Source organism: Loxodonta africana, chromosome 16, assembly GCF_030014295.1.
Source record: "Loxodonta africana isolate mLoxAfr1 chromosome 16, mLoxAfr1.hap2, whole genome shotgun sequence".
Taxonomy (NCBI): domain Eukaryota; kingdom Metazoa; phylum Chordata; class Mammalia; order Proboscidea; family Elephantidae; genus Loxodonta; species Loxodonta africana.
Window position 1 is genome coordinate 83,550,683 of NC_087357.1, and position 20,195 is coordinate 83,570,877.

Consider the following 20,195-nt stretch of genomic DNA (forward strand, 5'->3'; position numbering starts at 1 on the left):
AAAAATGACTGGATAATAGAAGACATTAAGGATGGAATAAAGAAAGTCATAGAATCCAATGAGAATGAAAACACTTCCTATCAGAATCTTTGGGACACAGCTAAAGCAGTGCTCAGAGGTCAATTTATATCAATAAATGCACACATACAAAAAGAAGAAAGGGCCAAAATCAAAGAATTATCCCTACAACTTGAACAAACATAAACAGAGTGATAAAAGAAAACCTCAGGCACCATAAGACAGCATATAATAAAAATTAGAGCAGAATTAAATGAAATAAAAAAAATAGAGAACAGAAAAACAATTGAAAGAATTAGGAAAAACAAAAGCTGGTTCTTTGAAAAAATTAGCAAGGCCATTGGCCAAACCGACAAAAGAAAAACAGGAGAGGAAGCAAATAACCCAAATAAGAAATGAGATGGGCAATATCACAACAGACCCAGCTGAAATTAAAAGAATCATATCAGAGTGCTACGAAAAATTGTACCTAGAAGAAATGGATGAATTTCTACAAACGCAATACCTACCTAAACAGAGGTAGAACAACTAAATAAACCCATAACAAGTGATCTAAAAGGTAATTTAAAAACTCCAAGCAACAACAACAAAAGCCCTGGCCCTGATGGCTTCACTGGAGAATTCTACCAAACTTTCCAAGAAGAGTTAACACCACTACTGCTAAAGGTATTTCAGGGCATGGAAATGGATAGAATACTCCCAAGCTCATTCTATGAAGCCAGCATATCCCTGATGCTAAAACTAGGTAAAAAAAAAAAAAAAAAACACTTAAAGACACCACTAAAAAAGAAAATTACAGACCAATATACCTCATGAACTTACATGCAAAAATCCTCAACAAAATTCAGCCAATAGAATTCAACAACACATCAAATAAATAATTCACCATGACCGAGTGGGATTCATACCAGGTATGCAGGGATGGTTCAACATTAGAAAAACAATTAATGTAATCCATCATATAAATAAAACAAAACACAAGAACCACATGATCTTATCAATTGATGCAGAGAAAGTATTTGACAAAATTCAACACCCATTCATGATAAAAACTCTCAGCAACACAGGAATAGAAGGAAAATTCCTCAACACAATAAAGGGCATTTATACAAAGCCAATAGCCAACATCATCCTAAATGGAGAGAGTCTGAAAGCTTTCCCTTGAGATCGGGGACCAGACAAGGATGCCCTTTATCACCACTCTTATTTAACATTGTGCTGGAGGTCCTAGCCAAAGCAATTAGGGTAGATAAAGAAATAAAGGGAATCCAGATTGGCAAGGAAGAAGTAAAAGTATCTCTATTTGCAGATGACATGATCTTATACACAGAAAACCCTAAAGAATCCTCAAGAAAACTACTGAAACTAATAGAAGAGTTCAGCTGAGTATCAGGGTACAAGGTAAACATACAAAAATCAGTTGGATTCCTCTACACCAACAAAAGAACGTTGAAGAGGAAATCACCAAATCAATACCATTTACAGTAGCCCCCGAGAAGATAAAATACTTAGGAATAAATCCTACCAGAGACATAAAAGACCCATACAAAGAAAATTACAGGACACTACTGCAAGAAACTAAAACAGACCTACATGAGTGGAAAAACATACCTTGCTCATGGATAGGAAGACTTAACATTGTAAAAATGTCTATTCTACCAAAAGAGATCTATACAAACAATGCAATTCTGATCCAAATTCCAATGACATTTTTTGCTGAGATGGAGAAACAAATCACCAACTTCATATGGAAGGGAAAGAGGCCCTGGATAAGTAAAGGATTACTGAAAAAGAAGAACAAAGTGGGAGGCCTCACACTATCTGATTTTGGAGCATATTATACCACCACAATAGTCAAAACAGCCTGGTACTGGTACAACAGATACATAGACCAATGGAACAGAACTGAGGCTCCAGACATAAATCCATCCACGTATGAGCAGCTGATATTTGACAAAGGCCCAAAGTCCATTAAATGGGGGAAAAGACAGTCTCTTTAACAAGCGGTGCTGGCATAACTGGATTTCCATCTTCAGAAAAATGAAACAAGACCCATACTTCACAGCTTGCACAAAAACCAACTCAAATGGATCAAAGACCTAAATATAAAATCTAAAATGATAAAGATCATGAAAAAAATGGGGACAACTCTAGGAGCCTTAATACATGGCATAAACAGTATACAAAATATTACTAACAATCCACAAACACCAAGAGAGAAACTCAATGACTGGGAGCTCCTGATAATCAAACACCTATGCTCATCCAAAGACTTCCCCAAAAGAGTAAAAAGATTACCTAGAGAATGGGAAAAAGTTTTTGTCTAGGACAAACCCAGTCAGCGTCTGATCTCTAAAATCTACATGATACTGCAAAAACTCAATAACAAAAAGACAACCCAACTAAAAAATGGGCAAAAGATATGAACAGGCACTTCACTAAAGAAGACATTCAGGTAGCTAACAGATACATGAGGAAAGGCTCATGATCATTAGCCATTAGAGAAATGCAAATCAAAACTACAATGAGATTCCATCGCACTCTAAAAAGGCTGGCATTAATCCAAAAAACACAAAATAATAAATGTTGGTGAGGTTGTGGAGGGACTGGAACACTGATACACTGCTGGTGGGAATGCAAAATGGTACAACCACTTTGGAAGTCAATTTGGTGCTTTCTTAAAAAGCTAGAAATAGAACTACCATATGATCCAGCAATCCCACTCCTTGGAATATATCCTAGAGAAATAAGAGCCTTTACATGAACAGATATATGCACACCCATGTTCACTGCAGCATTGTTTACAATAGCAAAAAGATGGAAGGAACCAAGGTGCCCAACAATGGATGAATGGATAAATAAATTATGGTATATTCACACAATGGAATTCTATGCATCTATTAAAAAAAAAAAATTTTGTTTTTTTTTTTTATAAAGAACAATGATGAATTGGTGAAACATTTCATAACATGGAAGAATCTGGAAGGCATTAAGCTGAATGAAATTAGTTGCAAAAGGACAAATATTGTATGAGACCACCATTATACAGGCTTAAGAAACTGTTTAAACAGAGAAGAAAATATTCTTTGATGGTAATAGACATGGGGAGGGAGGAAGGAAGGGGGTGTTCACTAATTAGATAGTGAAAATAAATAAATAAATAAATAAATAAATTAGATAGTAGACAAGAACTATTTTAGGTGAAGGGAAAGACAACACACAATACAGGAGAGGTCAGCAAGACTGGACTAAACCAAAAGCAAAGAAGTTTCCTGAATAAACTGAATGCTTCGAAGGCCAGTGTAGCAGGGGCGGGGGTTTGGGGACCATGGTTTCAGGGGACATCTAGGTCAATTGGCATAATAGAATCTATTAGGAAAACATTCTGCATCCCACTTCGGAGGGTGGTGTCTGTGGTCTTAAATGCTAGCAAGTGGCCATCTAAGATGCATCAATTAGTTTCAACCCACCTGGAGCAAAGGAGAATGAAGAACACCAAAGACGCAAGGTAATTACGACCCCAAGAGACAGAAAGGGCCACATAAACCAGAGACTACATCAGCCTGAGACCAGAAGAACTAGATGATTCCCGGCTACAACCGATGACTGCCCTGACATGGAACACAACAGAGAATCCCTGAGGGAGCAGGAGAGCAGTGGGATAAAAAAAATTCTCTTGAAAAGACTAGACTTAATGGTCTGACTGAGAATAGAGGGACCCCGGAGGTCATAGTCCCCCAGACCTTCTGTTAGCCCAAGACAGGAACCATTTCCAAACCCAACTCTTCAGACAGGGATTGGACTGGACCATGGGATAGAAAATGATACTGGTGAGGAGGGAGCTCCTTGCACCAAGTAGACATATGAGACTATGTGGGCAACTCCTGTCTGGAGGGGTGATGAGGAGGCAGAAGGGGTCTGAACCTGGCTGAATGGACATGAAAATAGAGGGTGGAGAGAAGGAATGTGCTGTCTCATTAGGGGGAGAGCAACCAGGAGCCTATGGCAAGGGGTATATAAACTTTTGTATGAGAGACTGACTTGATTTGTAAACTTTCACTTAAAGCACAATAAATTTTTTTTTTTAATTCAAGAACTATATAAAAAGCAAAATTGGTGTGATTAGGTGATTATATGAGAGGACTAGAATTACTCCACAATTTCAGATTTTCATAGCAACATGAATTATATTAGATAATTTAAGAGAAATTAAAATAGGTCAGGAAAACAAGAGAAAAAGGAAATCTGAGTGAAATGATGCTGTTATTGTAGCTGTTGTTGCTAAATGCCATCGAACCAGCTCCCAACTCATGGCAGCCCCATGAACAATGGGACGAAATGCTGCCCGTCCTGCACCATCCCCACGATCATGCAAATTGGACTGTTGTGACCGATAGGGTTTTCGTTGACTGAGTTTTAGAAGCTGATCACCAGGCCTTTCCTCCTAATCTGTCTTAGCCTGGAAGTTCTACTGAAACCAGTTCAGTATCATAGCAACACTTAGGTCTCCATTGACAGATGGGTGGCGGCTGTGTGTGAGGTACCTCGGCTGAGAATAGAGCCCTGGTCTCCTGCATGGAAATTGAGAATTCTACCACTGAACCACCAATGCCCCGGAGTGACGTGAGAACATGGTGAATTCTGAGTGTCAGTGGTAGAGCTCGATATCCCCAGAATAATGCGTAGGCAAGAGATCCAAAGTCAGCACAGATTTGTGAGTCCTCACAATCTGGCAACACACAAACCCTGAGAGATGGTAGGATCACTTAAGGAGACTAAGTACATGGAGCAGATTGATGGGCTAGGTTCAGAAATGCTGAGAACACCAGTGAAGTTTAGGCCAGGGGAAGAAGGGATAGGGAGGTTTGAGGAAAATCAGAAACAGAAATGTCATAGAAACCAAGGTGTCTCAGCAATAGTGAATATATCAGAGAAGTCAAGTAAAATAAGGCCTGAAAAATGTCCACTGGGTATTTCAGTAGAAGGTAATTGGCAACTCTTCAAGAGTTATTTTAAAGGAATGATTAGACAGCAATAGGTTGACTAGAGATTTGGTGATAAGGAAGTGGAAACACAGAGGTAGACAGATGCTTGACTCTGAAAGAGAGAAGAAAGAATGCAGGGCCACAAACTAAAATAGGAAGGAAAGGACTCAGGTACATTAATAGGCTGAAGGAAGCTCGGCCTTAGAAAGAAAGGGCAGGCAAGACTGGAACCATTCCTGAAGCCAACTCTTCACACACGGATTGGACTAGACTATAAGATAGATAATGATACTGGCGAGGAGTGAGGTTCTTGGCTCAAGCAGACACATGAGACAATGTGGGCAGCTCCTGTCTGGAGGCAAGATGAGAAGGAAGAAGGGGACAGGAGCTCGCTGAATGGACATGGGGAATACAGGGTGGAGAGGAGGAGTGTGCTGTCTCACTGGGGGAGAGCAGCTAGGAGTACATAGCCAGGTATGTATAACCTTTTGTATGACAGACTGACTTGATTTATAAGCTTTACTTAATGCACAATAAATAAATAATTTTTTTTTTAAACCTTATGGATAGGAAACTTAGGAGGCAGTGAGTTTACGTTAATGGGGGAGGAACAACTCAGAAAAGGAGGGTGAGGATGGTTGTACAACTTGAAGAATATAATCAATGTCACTGAATTGTACGTGCAGAAACTGTTGAGTTGGTGTATGTTCTGCTGTGTATATTCTCAACAACAGCAACAAAAAGGACACCAAAACAAACTTTATCAGTATAATATACAAAAAGAAAGAAAGAAAGAAGGAGCAGGGTTGAGAAACAAAGGAAAGAGAAAGATCAGTGATGGCGCAGGCTCGGCAGGAGAAGAGAGCCCATGGAGAGGCTGACTGAACAAAGGGGAAGGAAGGGTTCTTCATGCTTGGAGGCTGGAGGAAGAAGGCGAGTGTGGGTGCAGATGTGGATGAACTTTTAAATGCAATACTGGAAAGGGATGTGGTTCACACTTGATGGCTTCTACTTTGAGGCTTCCACTCAGCTTCCCGTGAGAGCTGAGAAGCAGTCTTGAACTGAATGGTTTGGAACGGTAAATTGGAGGAATATGAAAAGATACTGACAAAGGGCACATAAACTGATCACCTAAAGGTATTAATAACCCAAATATTTATTGTTCCTTTGGTCTGTTCTCTCATCATTAGATCAAATTAACTAATACATATATATAGCACTTTACAACTGACAAAGGAGTTTTTATATGCATTATCGCCTTTAATATTTAGTCTCCTGACAAATCTAAATTGTGATCGTCTCCATCTTATAGAAGAGGAAATGGAGGCCAAGGAAGGATAAGTGACTCAGCCAATACAGAAGTGGCAGAGCTGGAAGCTGATTTCTTAGGCTCCGCCATCTTGGGTGGTTCTACCATGTACGTTTCCACACTGCTATGTAGACATTAATTTCCCACTGGCCTTTGTGTACACCAACTCTTGGTCCTTTCATGCTCTGGTAAGTTGCAGCACTCATGATATGGAGATAGGAGGAGGGTGACTGGGTCAGTCCAAGGGCAGAGGCCCATCTGCCTGGATAGCAGGGGGTGTGACATGCTGATCAGGGACAAACTCAGAGCACAGCTCTGCATCCTTTATTGGAGCTAAATCGCCTGTGCTTAGCGACTGCCAGTGCATTACAGCATTTGAGAACCTTTGATGTAGAACAAAGAGCTTCGAAAGACCATTTGGAGATTTGAGAGAGAAAGCAGATGTGGTCTTACAGGCCTGTGCCCTGTTCTACCAGTGCCTCCGTAGGGAAAGATTTGGATCAGGATACAGGTCAGATCTTGGAACAGGTAATGGGGCACAGCCATGACCCAGTGGGTGCATCCCACCTAGAGGGTCACCTCTAAGTGAGCTGCCTGCAGCTTGGTGGTGCCCACCTTTGCCAAGGGCACCCCTGAGGGTGGCCATCTGCTGATGGCTCTACTGCCTGAGCTGTCCCCCAGGAAGTCCCTGCTGTACACTGATGACAGGAACTACACTGATTTGTTTAAAGCATCATTAGTCCTATAATTACAGCTGTCTGGCCGTGCAAGATGCGAAAGGCCAACATCAAAGCCAACAGCTCAGATCCTGCTCACAAATGTGGTGCAAGATTAAAGTAGTAGGTCCTGGCCTCTTAGGACTGCACTGTACCCACTGTACCCACTGGGACCAGACTCAGCAGTGAGGAGTGCTGAGTCTTCACCTGCACTACAGCCGCCACGTACTAAGACTCATCATTTTCACTGCTAGTAATTAATCCCAAGGAAATAATAAGATATACACACAAAACTCAGGGGACAACATCTTTTACCATACTATTTCTGGTAGAGGAAACCTGGTGGGGTAGTGGTTAAAGCTCTCAGCTGCTAACCAAAAGGTCAGTGGTTCAAACCCACCAGCCGCTCCACGAGAGAAAGATGTGGCAGTCTGCTTCTGTAAAGATTTCCAGCCTTGGAAACCCTATGAGGCAGTTCTACTCTGTCCTACAGGGTCGCTATGAGTCGGAATCAACTCAACAGTGGGTTTTATTTATAGTAGCAAAAAAAAAAAAAAAATTTTAAACATTCAAATGTGGTTCAATAATGATGGTTAATCACTATGCCCGAGTACCATGCAGTCATTACGAATGCTCTCACAAGGGGCCGCACTAGCCTATACAGCACCTTTGGTCCCCTTGGGGCAGACACCGGCCAGGGAAAGTGGAGCAAAGGCTGAGTTTCAGCCTCCTCTGCCACCTCGGCCAGAGGCTCTTGCAGACAACCTACACGATCATTCACTGCAACCCTGGCGTCAAAGAGATTTAATGATACAAGACCAAGCTCTTGATATATTAAGATTTAAAAGAGGTTAGAAGATGGTATGATAATAACAATCAAATCTTGTATATTTTGCATAGAAAAGAAAAACTGGAAGAAAATTCAGTGTGCTAATTATGAATGCCATTTGCCAATTATTTCCAGTTCTCTCTTCTTCTCAGTGCGTGGATTGATTGTGCTTTCCTGGTAGCTCTGAGCTAGACGAGGCCAGAGAGAAGCTTTAAGACCCATGAGCAATTTGCTAAGCTCTCTCTTTTAACCTCTGCATAGCAATATCCAACATTCTAGATAGCGGGTGCTCTGTCAGCCAGTGTCACCGAGTGAGGATAAGGCACAACAGAGCCTCCAGCCAACTCACAACGCACTTGTAGCACCAGTGAGAAATAAACCTTTGCTATTTTAGGCCAGTAGGGGCACTGGTGATTCAATAGTAGAGTTCTCACCTTCCATTTGGGAGGCCTGGGTTCAATTCCCGGCCAAGGCACTTCACGTGCAGCCACCACCCATCTGTCAGTGGGGGCATGTGTGTTGCTATGACGCTGAACAGCTTTCAGGAGAGATTCCAGACTAAGATGGACTAGGAAGAAAGGCCTAGAGATATACCTCTGAAAATCAGTCAGTGAAAACCCACAGAGATCACAACGGTCTGAACAATAACCCATCACATTGATGACCCAGACCTGGCCACTGTTTTGGTCCATTATGCATGGGGTCGCCATGAGTCAGAAGTCAACTCGACAGCAGCTAAAAACAATTTTAGGCCAATTAGATTTGGGGGTGTTTGTTACTGCAGCACAACCTAACTTTTCCTAACACAGACACCAAACGCATTAGGAAGACTCATAGTGGAATTGCATTAAACACATATAATTCACAGGGGTTCCTATTAGTGGTCAGTGAAAAGGAGATCAAGAGAGCTACAGGGGAAGTTAGTAGAAGATCAATAAATACTATGAGCAAAAAGGTGGAGCAATTTGAGCAACAAAATAAATAACTTCGTATTAGATCCCAAAGTATAAAATAAATAAGCAGGAGCCTTTCTGATATAAATAAAACATTGAATAAATAAGTAAATGAGGGAAAAGAGACAAATCTTCTTATAGAAGAATTTCACATAATATATATAGAGACAACCCCTCCAGGAGGTAGAGTTTAATTGCTCACTGCCCTTGAGGGTGGGCTAGACCAGTGACTTATTTTCAAAGAATCAAGTATGGAAAAAAAAAAAAAAAGAGTAGCCGTACAGTTTAGAAACCTGTCAAACACCATCTTAACCAAGTGACAAAGACTAATACCTAGCTATGTCCTACGGACATCTTGTACCCTGATATGTGATGAGAAGGGCGCCTCACCTTTGTGTTAATCTCTCCAAAAATCCATAACCCCAGGCTAACCATGAAAACACATCAATCACACCCAAACTGGGGAACAGTCTACAAAATACCTTTGAGCACTGCTCAAAACTGTCAAGGTCATCAAAAACAAGGGAAGTCTGAGAAACTGGCACAGACCAGAGGAGATTAAGGAACATAACAACTAAATGTAATGTGGTATCCTGGATTGGATCCTGGAACAGAAAAAGGACACTAGTGAAAAAACTGGTGAAATGGAAATAAAGTCTAGTTAGTGGTAGTCTAGGAGTTTAGTTAGTGGTAATATACCAATGTTCATGGTAATATAAGACATTATCAACAAGGGAAGCTGGGTGAGGAGTATATGGGAACTATCTGTGCTATCTTTGCTGCTTTTAGTAAATCTAAAACTATTTCAAAACAAAACGTTTAATTAAAAAAAAAATGGAATTCTCCCAACCTCTCAACTGATGGCCTGTCATGGACCCAGGATGGAGAGCACGAGCCCATTGCTCTCCAGTTGGACAGTCTTCACATCTCTCTTGGGTGTAAACACCACATTATACTGAAGACAATTCTAGTTTCTAAAGACAAATATTTTTGGTAAGTCTCATCCCCTAAAATTACATAAGGCAACCACTTTGACTGATACTAAGCAAAGAATCAGCAACCAGTTCCCCAAATGGTGGAAAAGCTGCCTGGTAGTTCCTGGTGACGCAGTGGTTAAGAGCTCTGGCTGCTAACTGAAACGGTAGCAGTTCAAATCCACCATCTGCTCCTTGGAAACCCTTTGGGGCAGCTCTACTCAGTCCTATAGGGTCACTATGAGTCAGAATCCACTCGAAGAGAATTTTTTTTTTTTCTTTTGGTTGGTACCAAATTTACAAAACCACAGTTGTTATGTTCTTTATAACTAATTTAAGGGAATTTCAAGAATACTGTTGACTATACTTGATTTCCACTTTTAAAATCTAACCCCATATAATTCATCACTCCACTGTAGGCAGTCTCCTTCATAATTTTTTTAAGTTTCTAAATATTCACTAATAAACAACCCCATAAAGGAAAAGCGATAACCATGCTGTTGGATTTTAGTGTCAAATCTAGACTCCTTTAACATTTGACTTTCTCTGGCCAAAGCAACAACCCACATGTTCAAGTTAAACTCAGGTGATCTCCATTTATTGAGCAGCTGGGGAAGCTGCCTGTATGCAGGCCACTGCCATGTTCCTTGGCTGTCACCCTGCCTGCTTTTTCACTTGTCTGATGGAAAGGGTGAAGGAGCTGATTAACAGTACCACTGTAGTCGGGTAGCAGGGAACAACAGAGGAAGCCACGCCTGTGAGAGCACTTTGTCATTATCAGGTAAAACAGTGAGTGTTACTAATGCTTTTCTTTCCCACCATGCCTCCCCCGGGCTCCCAGGGCCCAGTGTAAACCCTGCAGAGGCAGTGCTCTGTATCACAGTGACCAGCTTCCCGCTAGTAACCTCACTAGAATAAATTCCTCGGGGGCCTTGTCCCTTCTCTGTTCCCAGGCCTGGCAGTTGGAGGCCATCAGTCAACACTTGAAGGATTGAAATGAAGCCCATAGACCTTCATCACTGCAACTCTTGGGCAATTCTCTGCAGCTGGCCAGTCCCTGCCTGGAGTAGAACACTCCACAGGGGCCAAGATCAATGAGGCCCAAACCGAGCCACTGGCACCTGCAAAGGACCATGGTCAGGTGCTGGCAGCTCTGGCCTCACTCGCACTCTCACGTTTAAACCCACCTGAAATACAGGATTTTGCTGGTTGCAAACTTTTAATAAACAGGTGACCTAAATGGCTTTTCTATTATGCATTTTCCACATAAGCCGCCAAGACTACCTTTAAATGTAAGTCCTTAGTGGAGACTTGGGTTTTAGTTAAGTGGTTTAAAAAAAAAAAAAAACATTGCTGTCAAGTTGATTCCAACTTATAGTGACCCTATGGAACAGAGTAGAACTCCCCCATAGCATTTCCAAGGAGTGGCTGGTGGATTTGAACTGCCGGCCTTTTGGTTAGCAGCCAAATACATTTTATTTCATTGTCTTCTCAACATAGAAGCAGTTAATGAGAAAACAATGAATAAAATGTGTCCCCTGCTTACTGGTGAATCATGTGTGGTATCTATTTGTGCACCTATAGAATGTCGGCAGTCCATCAAAAAGATGATATATTGTGTGCCAAAGGCAGAACAGCCTGTGTTCCGCATCAGCAGCAGTCACAGTCAAAGGGTCTTTGGGCATCTCTATTTGGCCAGGGGACAGTCTTTTCTCTGACTTGTCCACATAATTACACTTTTCTCTGCTGTGTAGACACAGCCCCTGGATTCTCAATAAATATCAAGCAATACCAGATATAAAAATGGTGTGGCAGGGACATCTGACCTCCTCTAACTTCCCAAAGGGGAAGGAGAATCAAGATCAACAAGCCAAGGTTGATTCCTGTGAGGGAGAGGTCAGACATACCTCTACTTTCCAAAACTTTTTACCAGTTCTGACAGCAGCCATCACTCCCACAGCACTCTCTACTTCTCTGCTAGGTTTGATAATTCTTCGTAATGGCCACACAGAACTCACAGACCACACTCCCAGTTATGGGGTTTATTAGGGAAGCAATAAGTTACAATTCAGGATCAAGCACGACTCAATATATATAGTTCTTCGATCAGGACAGCCTCTTCTCAGCCACGCCCACAGGGAGGCCACTCTCTGTGGCCTCTCTCTGCTTCTTGGCCCCTTGGCCAAGCCTCTGCCACACTGGGCAAAGGGTTACAAAGCCCTTTAGTTTTGACAATAAGTGCCCAGGGGCACCCCACTTTGCCAGCAAGCCTTGGCCTGAAGGCACTCAGCTCTCTCACTCTGTTGGTCAGCAAACCTAACTCCCTTGCTCTGCTGACAAGTGCCGAGAGGCATCCCACTCTGCCAGGGAGCCTCCTACTCAAAGGTGCTCAGCTCTCTCACTGGTGGGTCAGCACACCCACTGTAAACACCTTGCTCTGTGAGCCAGGAAGCCCATTGTGCCATCCCTCGCTGGTCTCCTGGTCCTGCTATTGTCACTTCTCTGGCACTGATTCTCACCATTTTGCACTGTCTCCAGCATTACGGCTCTCTCTCTCTCTGCCTCCTGGACCTAGGAGGTTCTCAGTGCAGGGATCCCAGGTCCAAAGGATGTGCTCTGCTCCCATCTCTTTGGTGGTAGTGAGATCCCCTTTCCACCTCTGGGATGGCTCATTTTAAGCCTGGCGGGATGGTAAAACTGACCAATCCCATTGTTAGGGTTCCATACACCTTATTTGCATGGCCCCACCCCCACAAAGGTGCCATGTACCTTATTTGCATTATTAGCAAGCTGTCCAATCCTCTTGGTGGGCCACAAGCACTTTATTTGCATAGTCCCACCCAACTGTTTTGTAGGAGTCACAAGACTATGGTGAGAAAGGCTATATAAAAGTGATCCATCATACTGCACCGTAATAATCATATTTCCAGCAAAAATGGCGAACAACTGGTGCTGGAACGGGCGAGGAGGGACCAGCTAACCACAGTGCAATTCATCTCTTGTTAAATTCACTCACATATTAATTTCTAAGATGAACAGTTGTTTCTAATTTGTCTTTTTTGAACTGTGATGTTTTTATTAAATCCAATTGTCATGAGTATATGGAAAACGACAACTTAAAAAAAAAAAAACACTCTGGTGTAGCAAAGGATGAAAGCTTTAAAATCGCAGGTATTAACTGACCTTTCTCCAGGAAGCCCACTCTCCCTCCTCTTCCGCCTTCCTCCTTGGGTTCCAGGGGCTCCATGAGGCTCAGAGATACGTGGGCAATGCTGCCACACTGGTCTTACCTGAGACATGCCATCCTCACTCTGTTTCTGTCAGACTTGGCCTCGGGAAATGCTCACTAGGACTCACACCTTTTGGGGAGGGGCAGGGGTGAGGAATTATAGGACGGGGCCTGGACAGAAGATGGATGTGCGAACCTATGTCAGGGCTGACACCTATGGAAATATCTTCCCCTGAACACAGATTGAGACATGAGGCTCTTTCACCCCAAATAAAGCCTGGAGTCCCTGAATGGTACAAACCATTAAGTGCTCCACTACTAACAGAAAGGTTAGTGGTTTGAGTCCCCCCAGAGGTGTCTCAGAGAAAGGCTTGGTGGTGTTCTTCTGAAGGACCAAACCACTGAAAACCCTATGAAGCACAGTTCTACTCTGACACACATGGGGTTGCCAAGAGTTGGGAATGACTTCATGGCAATTAGTTTGGTTTTAATTTTTAATGCTGAGCACCGAGGCAACCTGGGTATTGTAACTGATATTTCAAAGACAGATCACATATGAGGGCTAGTGCTTATGGTGGGGATTCCTTTTTTAGGCTTTATGGAGGGAGACAAGGCCACCTTCACCAGGATTGCCCATTGCTGTCAGCCTACAGAAGTCTGCAAGTCTGTGGTTAACGTGGAGGAGCCACAGCACAGTCGCCTAACCTGGGGTCCACACCAGGAGATTCCTGAGCGCCACCTAATGGACCTCATCCCTGCTTCGCAGATGTGCCACACACCACTCCACCCCGGCCCACTCAGGGCCCCTGCCAGGAGGTGCCCACTGCTCGGCTGCATGTGGCTCACCAATAGCCTGGTGAATACCAGCCTTGGCCTTCCCTTAGGCTGAGCTTTTGAAAGGACCACATGTTGTATGACTCCATTTATAGGAAATTTCCGGAATAGGTAAGCCTATTGAGACAGGAGGCAGATGAGTGCTTGTCTGGGACGGTAGTGGGGGTAGGGGGTGAGGGGCATATGGGGAGTGACCGCTAAGGGGCACAGAGTTTCCTTCCAGGGTGATGAAAACGTTTTGGAATTTGATAGTGATGATAGTTGCACAACATCGTGAATATACTAAATACCAATAAATTGAACACTTCAAAATTGTTAATTTTATGTTATGTGAATTTTACCTCAACCTAAAAAAAAAAACGATAGGCCTGGATTTTTTCCTTACCGCCTCTTTTCAGCCAACAATCCCAGCCCCTGCTCTAGCCTGGAGGCTTGCTCCCCGGGAACACAAAGGTCTGCCTGTGGTGATGGTTAACAACGTGGCGAACAAAATCCATGTCACTGAACTGTACATTTAGAAATGGTTGAATTGACAAATGTTTTGTTATGTATATTTCACCACAATGGAATTTTTTTAAAAGGAAAAAAACAGAAGTCTACTGAGGGAGATAAATAAGCAAATCCATCTTCCACAGAAGGAGCCCTGGAGTTGTGGCCAAGCAGGCACACGGTTGGGCGTAGGGGATTTTCAGAAGGAGCAGTGTCCCTAAAGCACAGGAGAAGGAGCAGGTCCTGTGGAAGCGGAGGATCTTCCGGGCAGAGTGGACCACATTCACCCATGTACAGAGAAGGGGGAAGGCGGGGTGCGTTACTGCAAAGCACAGACTTGGGTCTGATTGGAGCCGAGACGCTGCAGGACTGTGGTGGTCAGGGTCAGGCTCCTGGTAATACCTGGGTAACAGGCCTGAGTTTTCTCCTGAGCAGAATGGGAGCAAATGGTGGCTTTTAATCAGGGGTGTGTGATGATCACATCTGATCTTTAAAAATTTACAGTGGGGGTGACATGCAGGCAGGCGGGCTGAGCCAGCTGCCAGGAAGGACCCTCTGCACTGGTCTCCCTATGTCCTTGGTTTCAAGGACAGAACCAGCCCTTGGCTGATGCATAATTGATGGGTGTGAAATCAACGTTTGAACCATCTTGTTTCCCACTCCACAATGGCAGACAGGTGCTTGGGCACAATACTGACGCTCAACAGTAAGTCTTTATAGACTGCATATTTATGATCTTCGTTCCCCAGGAACTGACTTCCTTCCCTTATTATTTTTCTTAATCTCATTTCTTTATTTTATTGTATGCATCCTCATCAAAAGGTATCATAAATACTCTGAGGAGTGAGTCAGAATATAAATAAATACACAGAATTAAGATAAACTGCACAAGATACTCCAGCAGCTAGTGACTCATGACTGTGTCCCTTTCTGTCTGGAATGGCCCCCTCCCTCACCACCAACCTGCCCTTACATCTTTCCTCCCCCTACTCCTCCAAATCTCAGCTCAGGCTCCTCCCAGAAGCCCTCCTCACTCTCCCCAGCTCGCCTTAGGCCCTCTCTCTCCTGGGCACGTCTTGCAGTTTACACCTCCTAATGCCTTCTAATAATACTGTAATGACTTTACCTGCTTAGAAAGTGGGACTCTCAAGTCCTGGAACGTGCCTTTTCTCATCAGCATCCCTCAACCTTAATCCAAGGGCCGGGCATATGGCAGAAAATCAGTGAATATGTGTAGAATGTTGAAGAAGGGAATGTTCAGAGCAGGAACTGGTGTTAATACATGAGAGAGAGAGAAACAGACATAGATGGAGATACAGAGGCAGATAGAGACATTTTCTGATCCCCGATGGAACTTGGCCACCACCCGCCTGTCAGTTTTCATACCTCCGTGGCTTTGTATGTTGCTGTGACGCTGGAAGCTATGCCACCAGTATTTCAAATACCACCAGCAGGTCACCCGCGGTGGACAGGTTTCAGCAGAGATTCCAGACTAAGACAGGCTGGCAAGAAAAGCCTTGCGATCTGCTTCCAAAAGTCAGCCAATGAAAACCTCATGGATCACAACAGACTATTGCCCAGTAGAGTGCTGGGGGATGAGCCCCCTAAGTTGGAATGCATTCAAAATACACAGTGGCTACAACAATGGACTCGAGCACACCAACAATCATGAAGATGGAGCAAGACTGGGCAACATTTTGTTCTGTTGTACATGGGGTCACCGTGAGTTGGAGCCAACTCATTGGCAACTAATAACAACATGGAACTTGGAACAGTGCTCGACAACTGGCCCCAGGCAACCTCCTCCTGGACCATGCCTCTCTCTGAGCACTCTGCTCCAGCAATATCTGCCTCTCTTGTTTCTTGTATACACCAAACTCATTCCCCCCTTGAGCCTTAGCACTAGCTGTGTCCTGTCCTAGAGCTCTACCCTGTTCTGTCAGCTTCATGGTTCCTTCTCTGGAGAAGCCTTCTTTGACCTTCCAGTCTATAGCAGTCATGGCTCAGCATTTATCACATCATCCATTTCCTGCAGATTATCTGCCACTATTTTTCTTTTTTTGGCAGTCTGTATCCCCAGACAGAGAGCAGACGCCTCAGCTGTTTTGCTCAGCTACAACCCTAGCCCGTATAACAGGTCCTGGCACAGGGAAGTTCACAAATCAGTAGCGATTTACAAGAATCAATGCTACACACAGTTGCCTGTGTTCGATTCCATTTTTCCTTTTACAAAAAGACTTCAGCTATTACCTTACCGCTCCTTATGAGACTAGTAGACAACCTGGCACCCAGGGGCCCCTGAGCCTCACTCTCAGGTCACCCAGGCCTGGCCTTGGAAGCTTTCTTCCACTTTCTCCCATCCCTCTCCTCAACGTTCAGTCTCTCCTCTCTTCCGGGCCAAGCAGCCTTGCCAGTTCCCACCAACCCCCACGAACAACCACAAAGCAAAGGAAATTTCAGAACTTTCTGTTCTGAGACTTTGAAAGACTTTTTTAATTAACCAAAATTGTTTTTCATAATAGATGGGTCCCAGGGCGAGCCCGCGGCTGTAACTCACGCGACAGGCGCCTCGCGGCCAAGCTGGGAGTGTGGGCCTAGCGGGTTGTGAATGGCAGCCGCGCCTCAGGAGGGACCGGGCTGATTCTCCACTCCAGGACCATCTGCCGCCTTGTAATTTATATAGTTTGGGACACTTCTGTCTTTTGAACTCTAAAGCATTTTGCATACATTTGAGTCTTAAATATTTAAATTTAGAGGAAGGAACAAACAAAAGAAATGCCTTTCCCCATAAGTCATAAATGTTAAGAACTGGGAGCATTTCCTGGGATGATGAGACACCCTCCCCCGACTCTGGTTTTGAAAGTGCAGGTATACCTCACATTAGGAAATCCAATGTACAAAAATCTGAACCTCAGATAGATTCTTGTGTATAATTACACTTTAAAGTAAAGACTGCCTTCAGTTTTCAAAAGGATTTAACCCAGGATTTCTTTAAAATGCCAGGTTCTTAATTAACTTTAAATTAATTTACAAAATCTTGATATGCATACACTTTTTTCAGTAACCCATTCTTCTGGGATATCCTCTAACCAGGGCTGTAAATAGTTACTACAAAGACTCCTTAGTTACAGGGGCTGTGTGCCATTGATCTCTATATTCTTGGCAAGGAATGCTGTGCTTACTAGGTAAATTCTTGTGTAGTTCGATTGTATAGTTATTATGTACATTAAATACTGTAAGTTGAGCTGCAGTCTTGGATCTTAAGATACCTAAAATAGTGCTCCACGACAGCCATCACATATAGTATATAAACATGACTAGCCTGATTTTATAACAAAGTAAGGCACTATGGAAACCCTGGTGGCGTAGTGGTTAAGTGCTACAGCGGCTAACCAAAGGGTCGGCAGTTCGAATCCACCAGGCGCTCCTCGGAAACTCTATGGGGCAGTTCTACTCTGTCCTATAGGGTTGCTATGAGTTGGAATCGACTCGATGGCACTGGGTTTAAGTCGCTATAAGAGAGAAAGGCAAGAAAATCAATAAACAGCTAGGAGGAGGCGAGAAGATCTGGTTAGCTAGCAACTTTGGACCTGATGCTTCTGCTCAGGCAGAGGTCTCTGGAGAAGAACTAAGCATCGGCTACCAAGCACCTCCCAAAGCATGATGAGCCTCTCCATAGGCAGCCGTCATGACCTTAGGTCAAGAATATTCCATTGACTCATGGAACTTGTATAGCCTAGTGTCTGTTCATGCAGAAGGGTTTAAAGTATTATCACGTCAAAAGCAAGCCAATTAAGTTTCATTTCTTGCGAGGCAGAATGACTAAAAGAGCACTCTGAGCCACCTTCAGGTGGCTGAGCCCATGATAGTTCAGGGCTCTTGCAGAACTCCGGATGGAGTCATCCGGTTAGTGCCAACTCCAGATGAGGAGGGGTGCCACTGGCAGGGACAACAAGCTACAGCATGCAATGGGTTAATATTGATAGGTTTTTTTGTTTCGGCCGTTGAGTCAACTCCAACTCAAGCAACCCCATGCGTGCCAGAGTAAAACTGTGCTCCATAGGACTTCCAATGGCTGATGTTTCTAAAGCAGATCACCAGGCCTTTCTTCCAAGGCACCTCTGGGTGGACTCAAACCTCCAGCCTTTCTGTTAGCAGGTGAGTGTTAACCATTTGTATACTTATGATTATGAATTTATTGCATGGACACTGCATTCCTGTGTGGCATGGCATAGCCGACTATGCTTTAAGACAAATGTCAAGAACAAATACTTGAGAGAAAAATCCAGGTAAAGAAAACTCTCTGCCAGCTGAGTACTTCCTGCACATGAGGAGACGATCACTGTCATCAGATTTTAGTGATGGAATCCTTGGTCCTTTCAGGGCCTCTGCCAGCCTACCACTCTCCTTTGCGTGAATTAGAAAAAGGAGTCCCCTCTGGACAAATGAAACAAGGAGCCCCCCTTTCAGGCAGATGCAGACCAGCCACAGCTCAGGGCTTGCTGATCAGAGTTAGAAGGAATTGGGGCCCACCTGCCCTGTCTATGAGGGGTACGGTACTGTGCAGGGGTCAGCACTCCCCTCAGATGCTGCTGCTCCCGCAGTCATGCCAGCCTCCACCCACCACACTCACGGCAGGAAGCCAGCACCTGCCCACCCGCCTGCACCCTGCCTGCCCCAGGATGGCAGCCTCAGGTGATCTGTCTACACCCACAAGGATGAGGTCACGTGTGGCTCAGGAGGCTCTGTCCACAGCCAAGCCTGACAGGGATGCTTCAAAAGGGACCAGGGACAGTGCGTTCCAGGCCATGGAATTCTCCTTGTATTTATCTGAAATCTTATTCACACTAACTGAGGGGTCTGAATCCAGCAACCCCTAAATCCACTCCCTGGAAAAACCACTCAAGAAGGGGTGAGGAGGTACCATAGCATCCATGACGCCTCCTCGCCTGAATCAGCCAGCATGAGCTCCAAGTTCAACACGCCCTGCCTCCTCATGTCTGAACCTGCACAGCTTGCCCACGGGACTCTCCCAATAAACCATACAGTTTAGTAAATGAGGAGTCACTGGGTGGTGCAAACGGTCAGCATGCTCAGCTGCTAACTAAAACGTTGGTGGTTCAAGTCCACCCAGAGGCACCTCATAAGAAAGGTCTGGCAATCTGCTTCTGAAAAATCAGCCATTGAGGACCCTATGGAGCACAGTTCTACTCTGACACACCTGAGGTCGCCAAGGGTGGGAGCTGACAAGATGGCGACTGGCTTTTAGTAACAAAGGACCCTCCAAGATCCCATCAGGGTTTGTAAAAAATGAAAACCTTTGGGTCTTGGATTTGTGGCTTCTGTCTAGGGGCACCTCTTTTCCAGCAGATGTTCAGGGCTCTGGGATATTTCAGTAAAGGTCCTAATTTAGGTTAATAATCAAGGTGACCGTATTCATACAACATTTCATCAGAAACCAAGAGGCTGCTCTAAAACACAGAAGACGTGACCTTGGAGCGAGGACGGCAGCTGTGATGTGTGCACCCCGGCTCCTGTATAACTCGGCAGAGCGAGTTGTTTGTTATGCTCCCCAGGCTAAGCCGGAAGGAACGACTCAGCACAAGATCTTCCCTAACATGCCTTTAAAGGCAGCCTCAGCTAGAGGGTTTAAAACATGACTTATGAAAAATTTTCAAAAAAACACAAGCTATTAGTTGTGATATTTTAAAACAAAAAAGACACACATATTAAATAAAATGATCAAATAAGAAAAAAAGCACAAAATATATTAACTAAAAATAAACAAAAATGATCATAAACAAATATAATGATCAAATAAGGAAAAAGGCACAAAAGACGTAACAAATGTATTAACTA

The 20,195-nt window shown here is 43.9% G+C and overlaps 1 protein-coding gene across 12 annotated transcripts in view; it reads right to left on the reverse strand.

Moving 5' to 3' along the window:
• The window catches only part of WDFY4 (WDFY family member 4), a 415,213-nt gene that overhangs the window by 152,516 nt on the left and 242,502 nt on the right, over window positions 1-20,195 (reverse strand). Inside the window, exon 40 of one of the 12 annotated variants that reach the window (XM_064269861.1) lies at window positions 15,368-15,605. The exons of the other annotated variants lie outside the window; for them this stretch is intronic. Coding sequence (XP_064125931.1) covers window positions 15,594-15,605 — 12 coding nt within the window. The 3' untranslated portion in view covers window positions 15,368-15,593. Of the gene's footprint in view, window positions 1-15,367; window positions 15,606-20,195 lie in introns of those variants that run through there. 12 annotated transcript variants of the gene reach the window in all.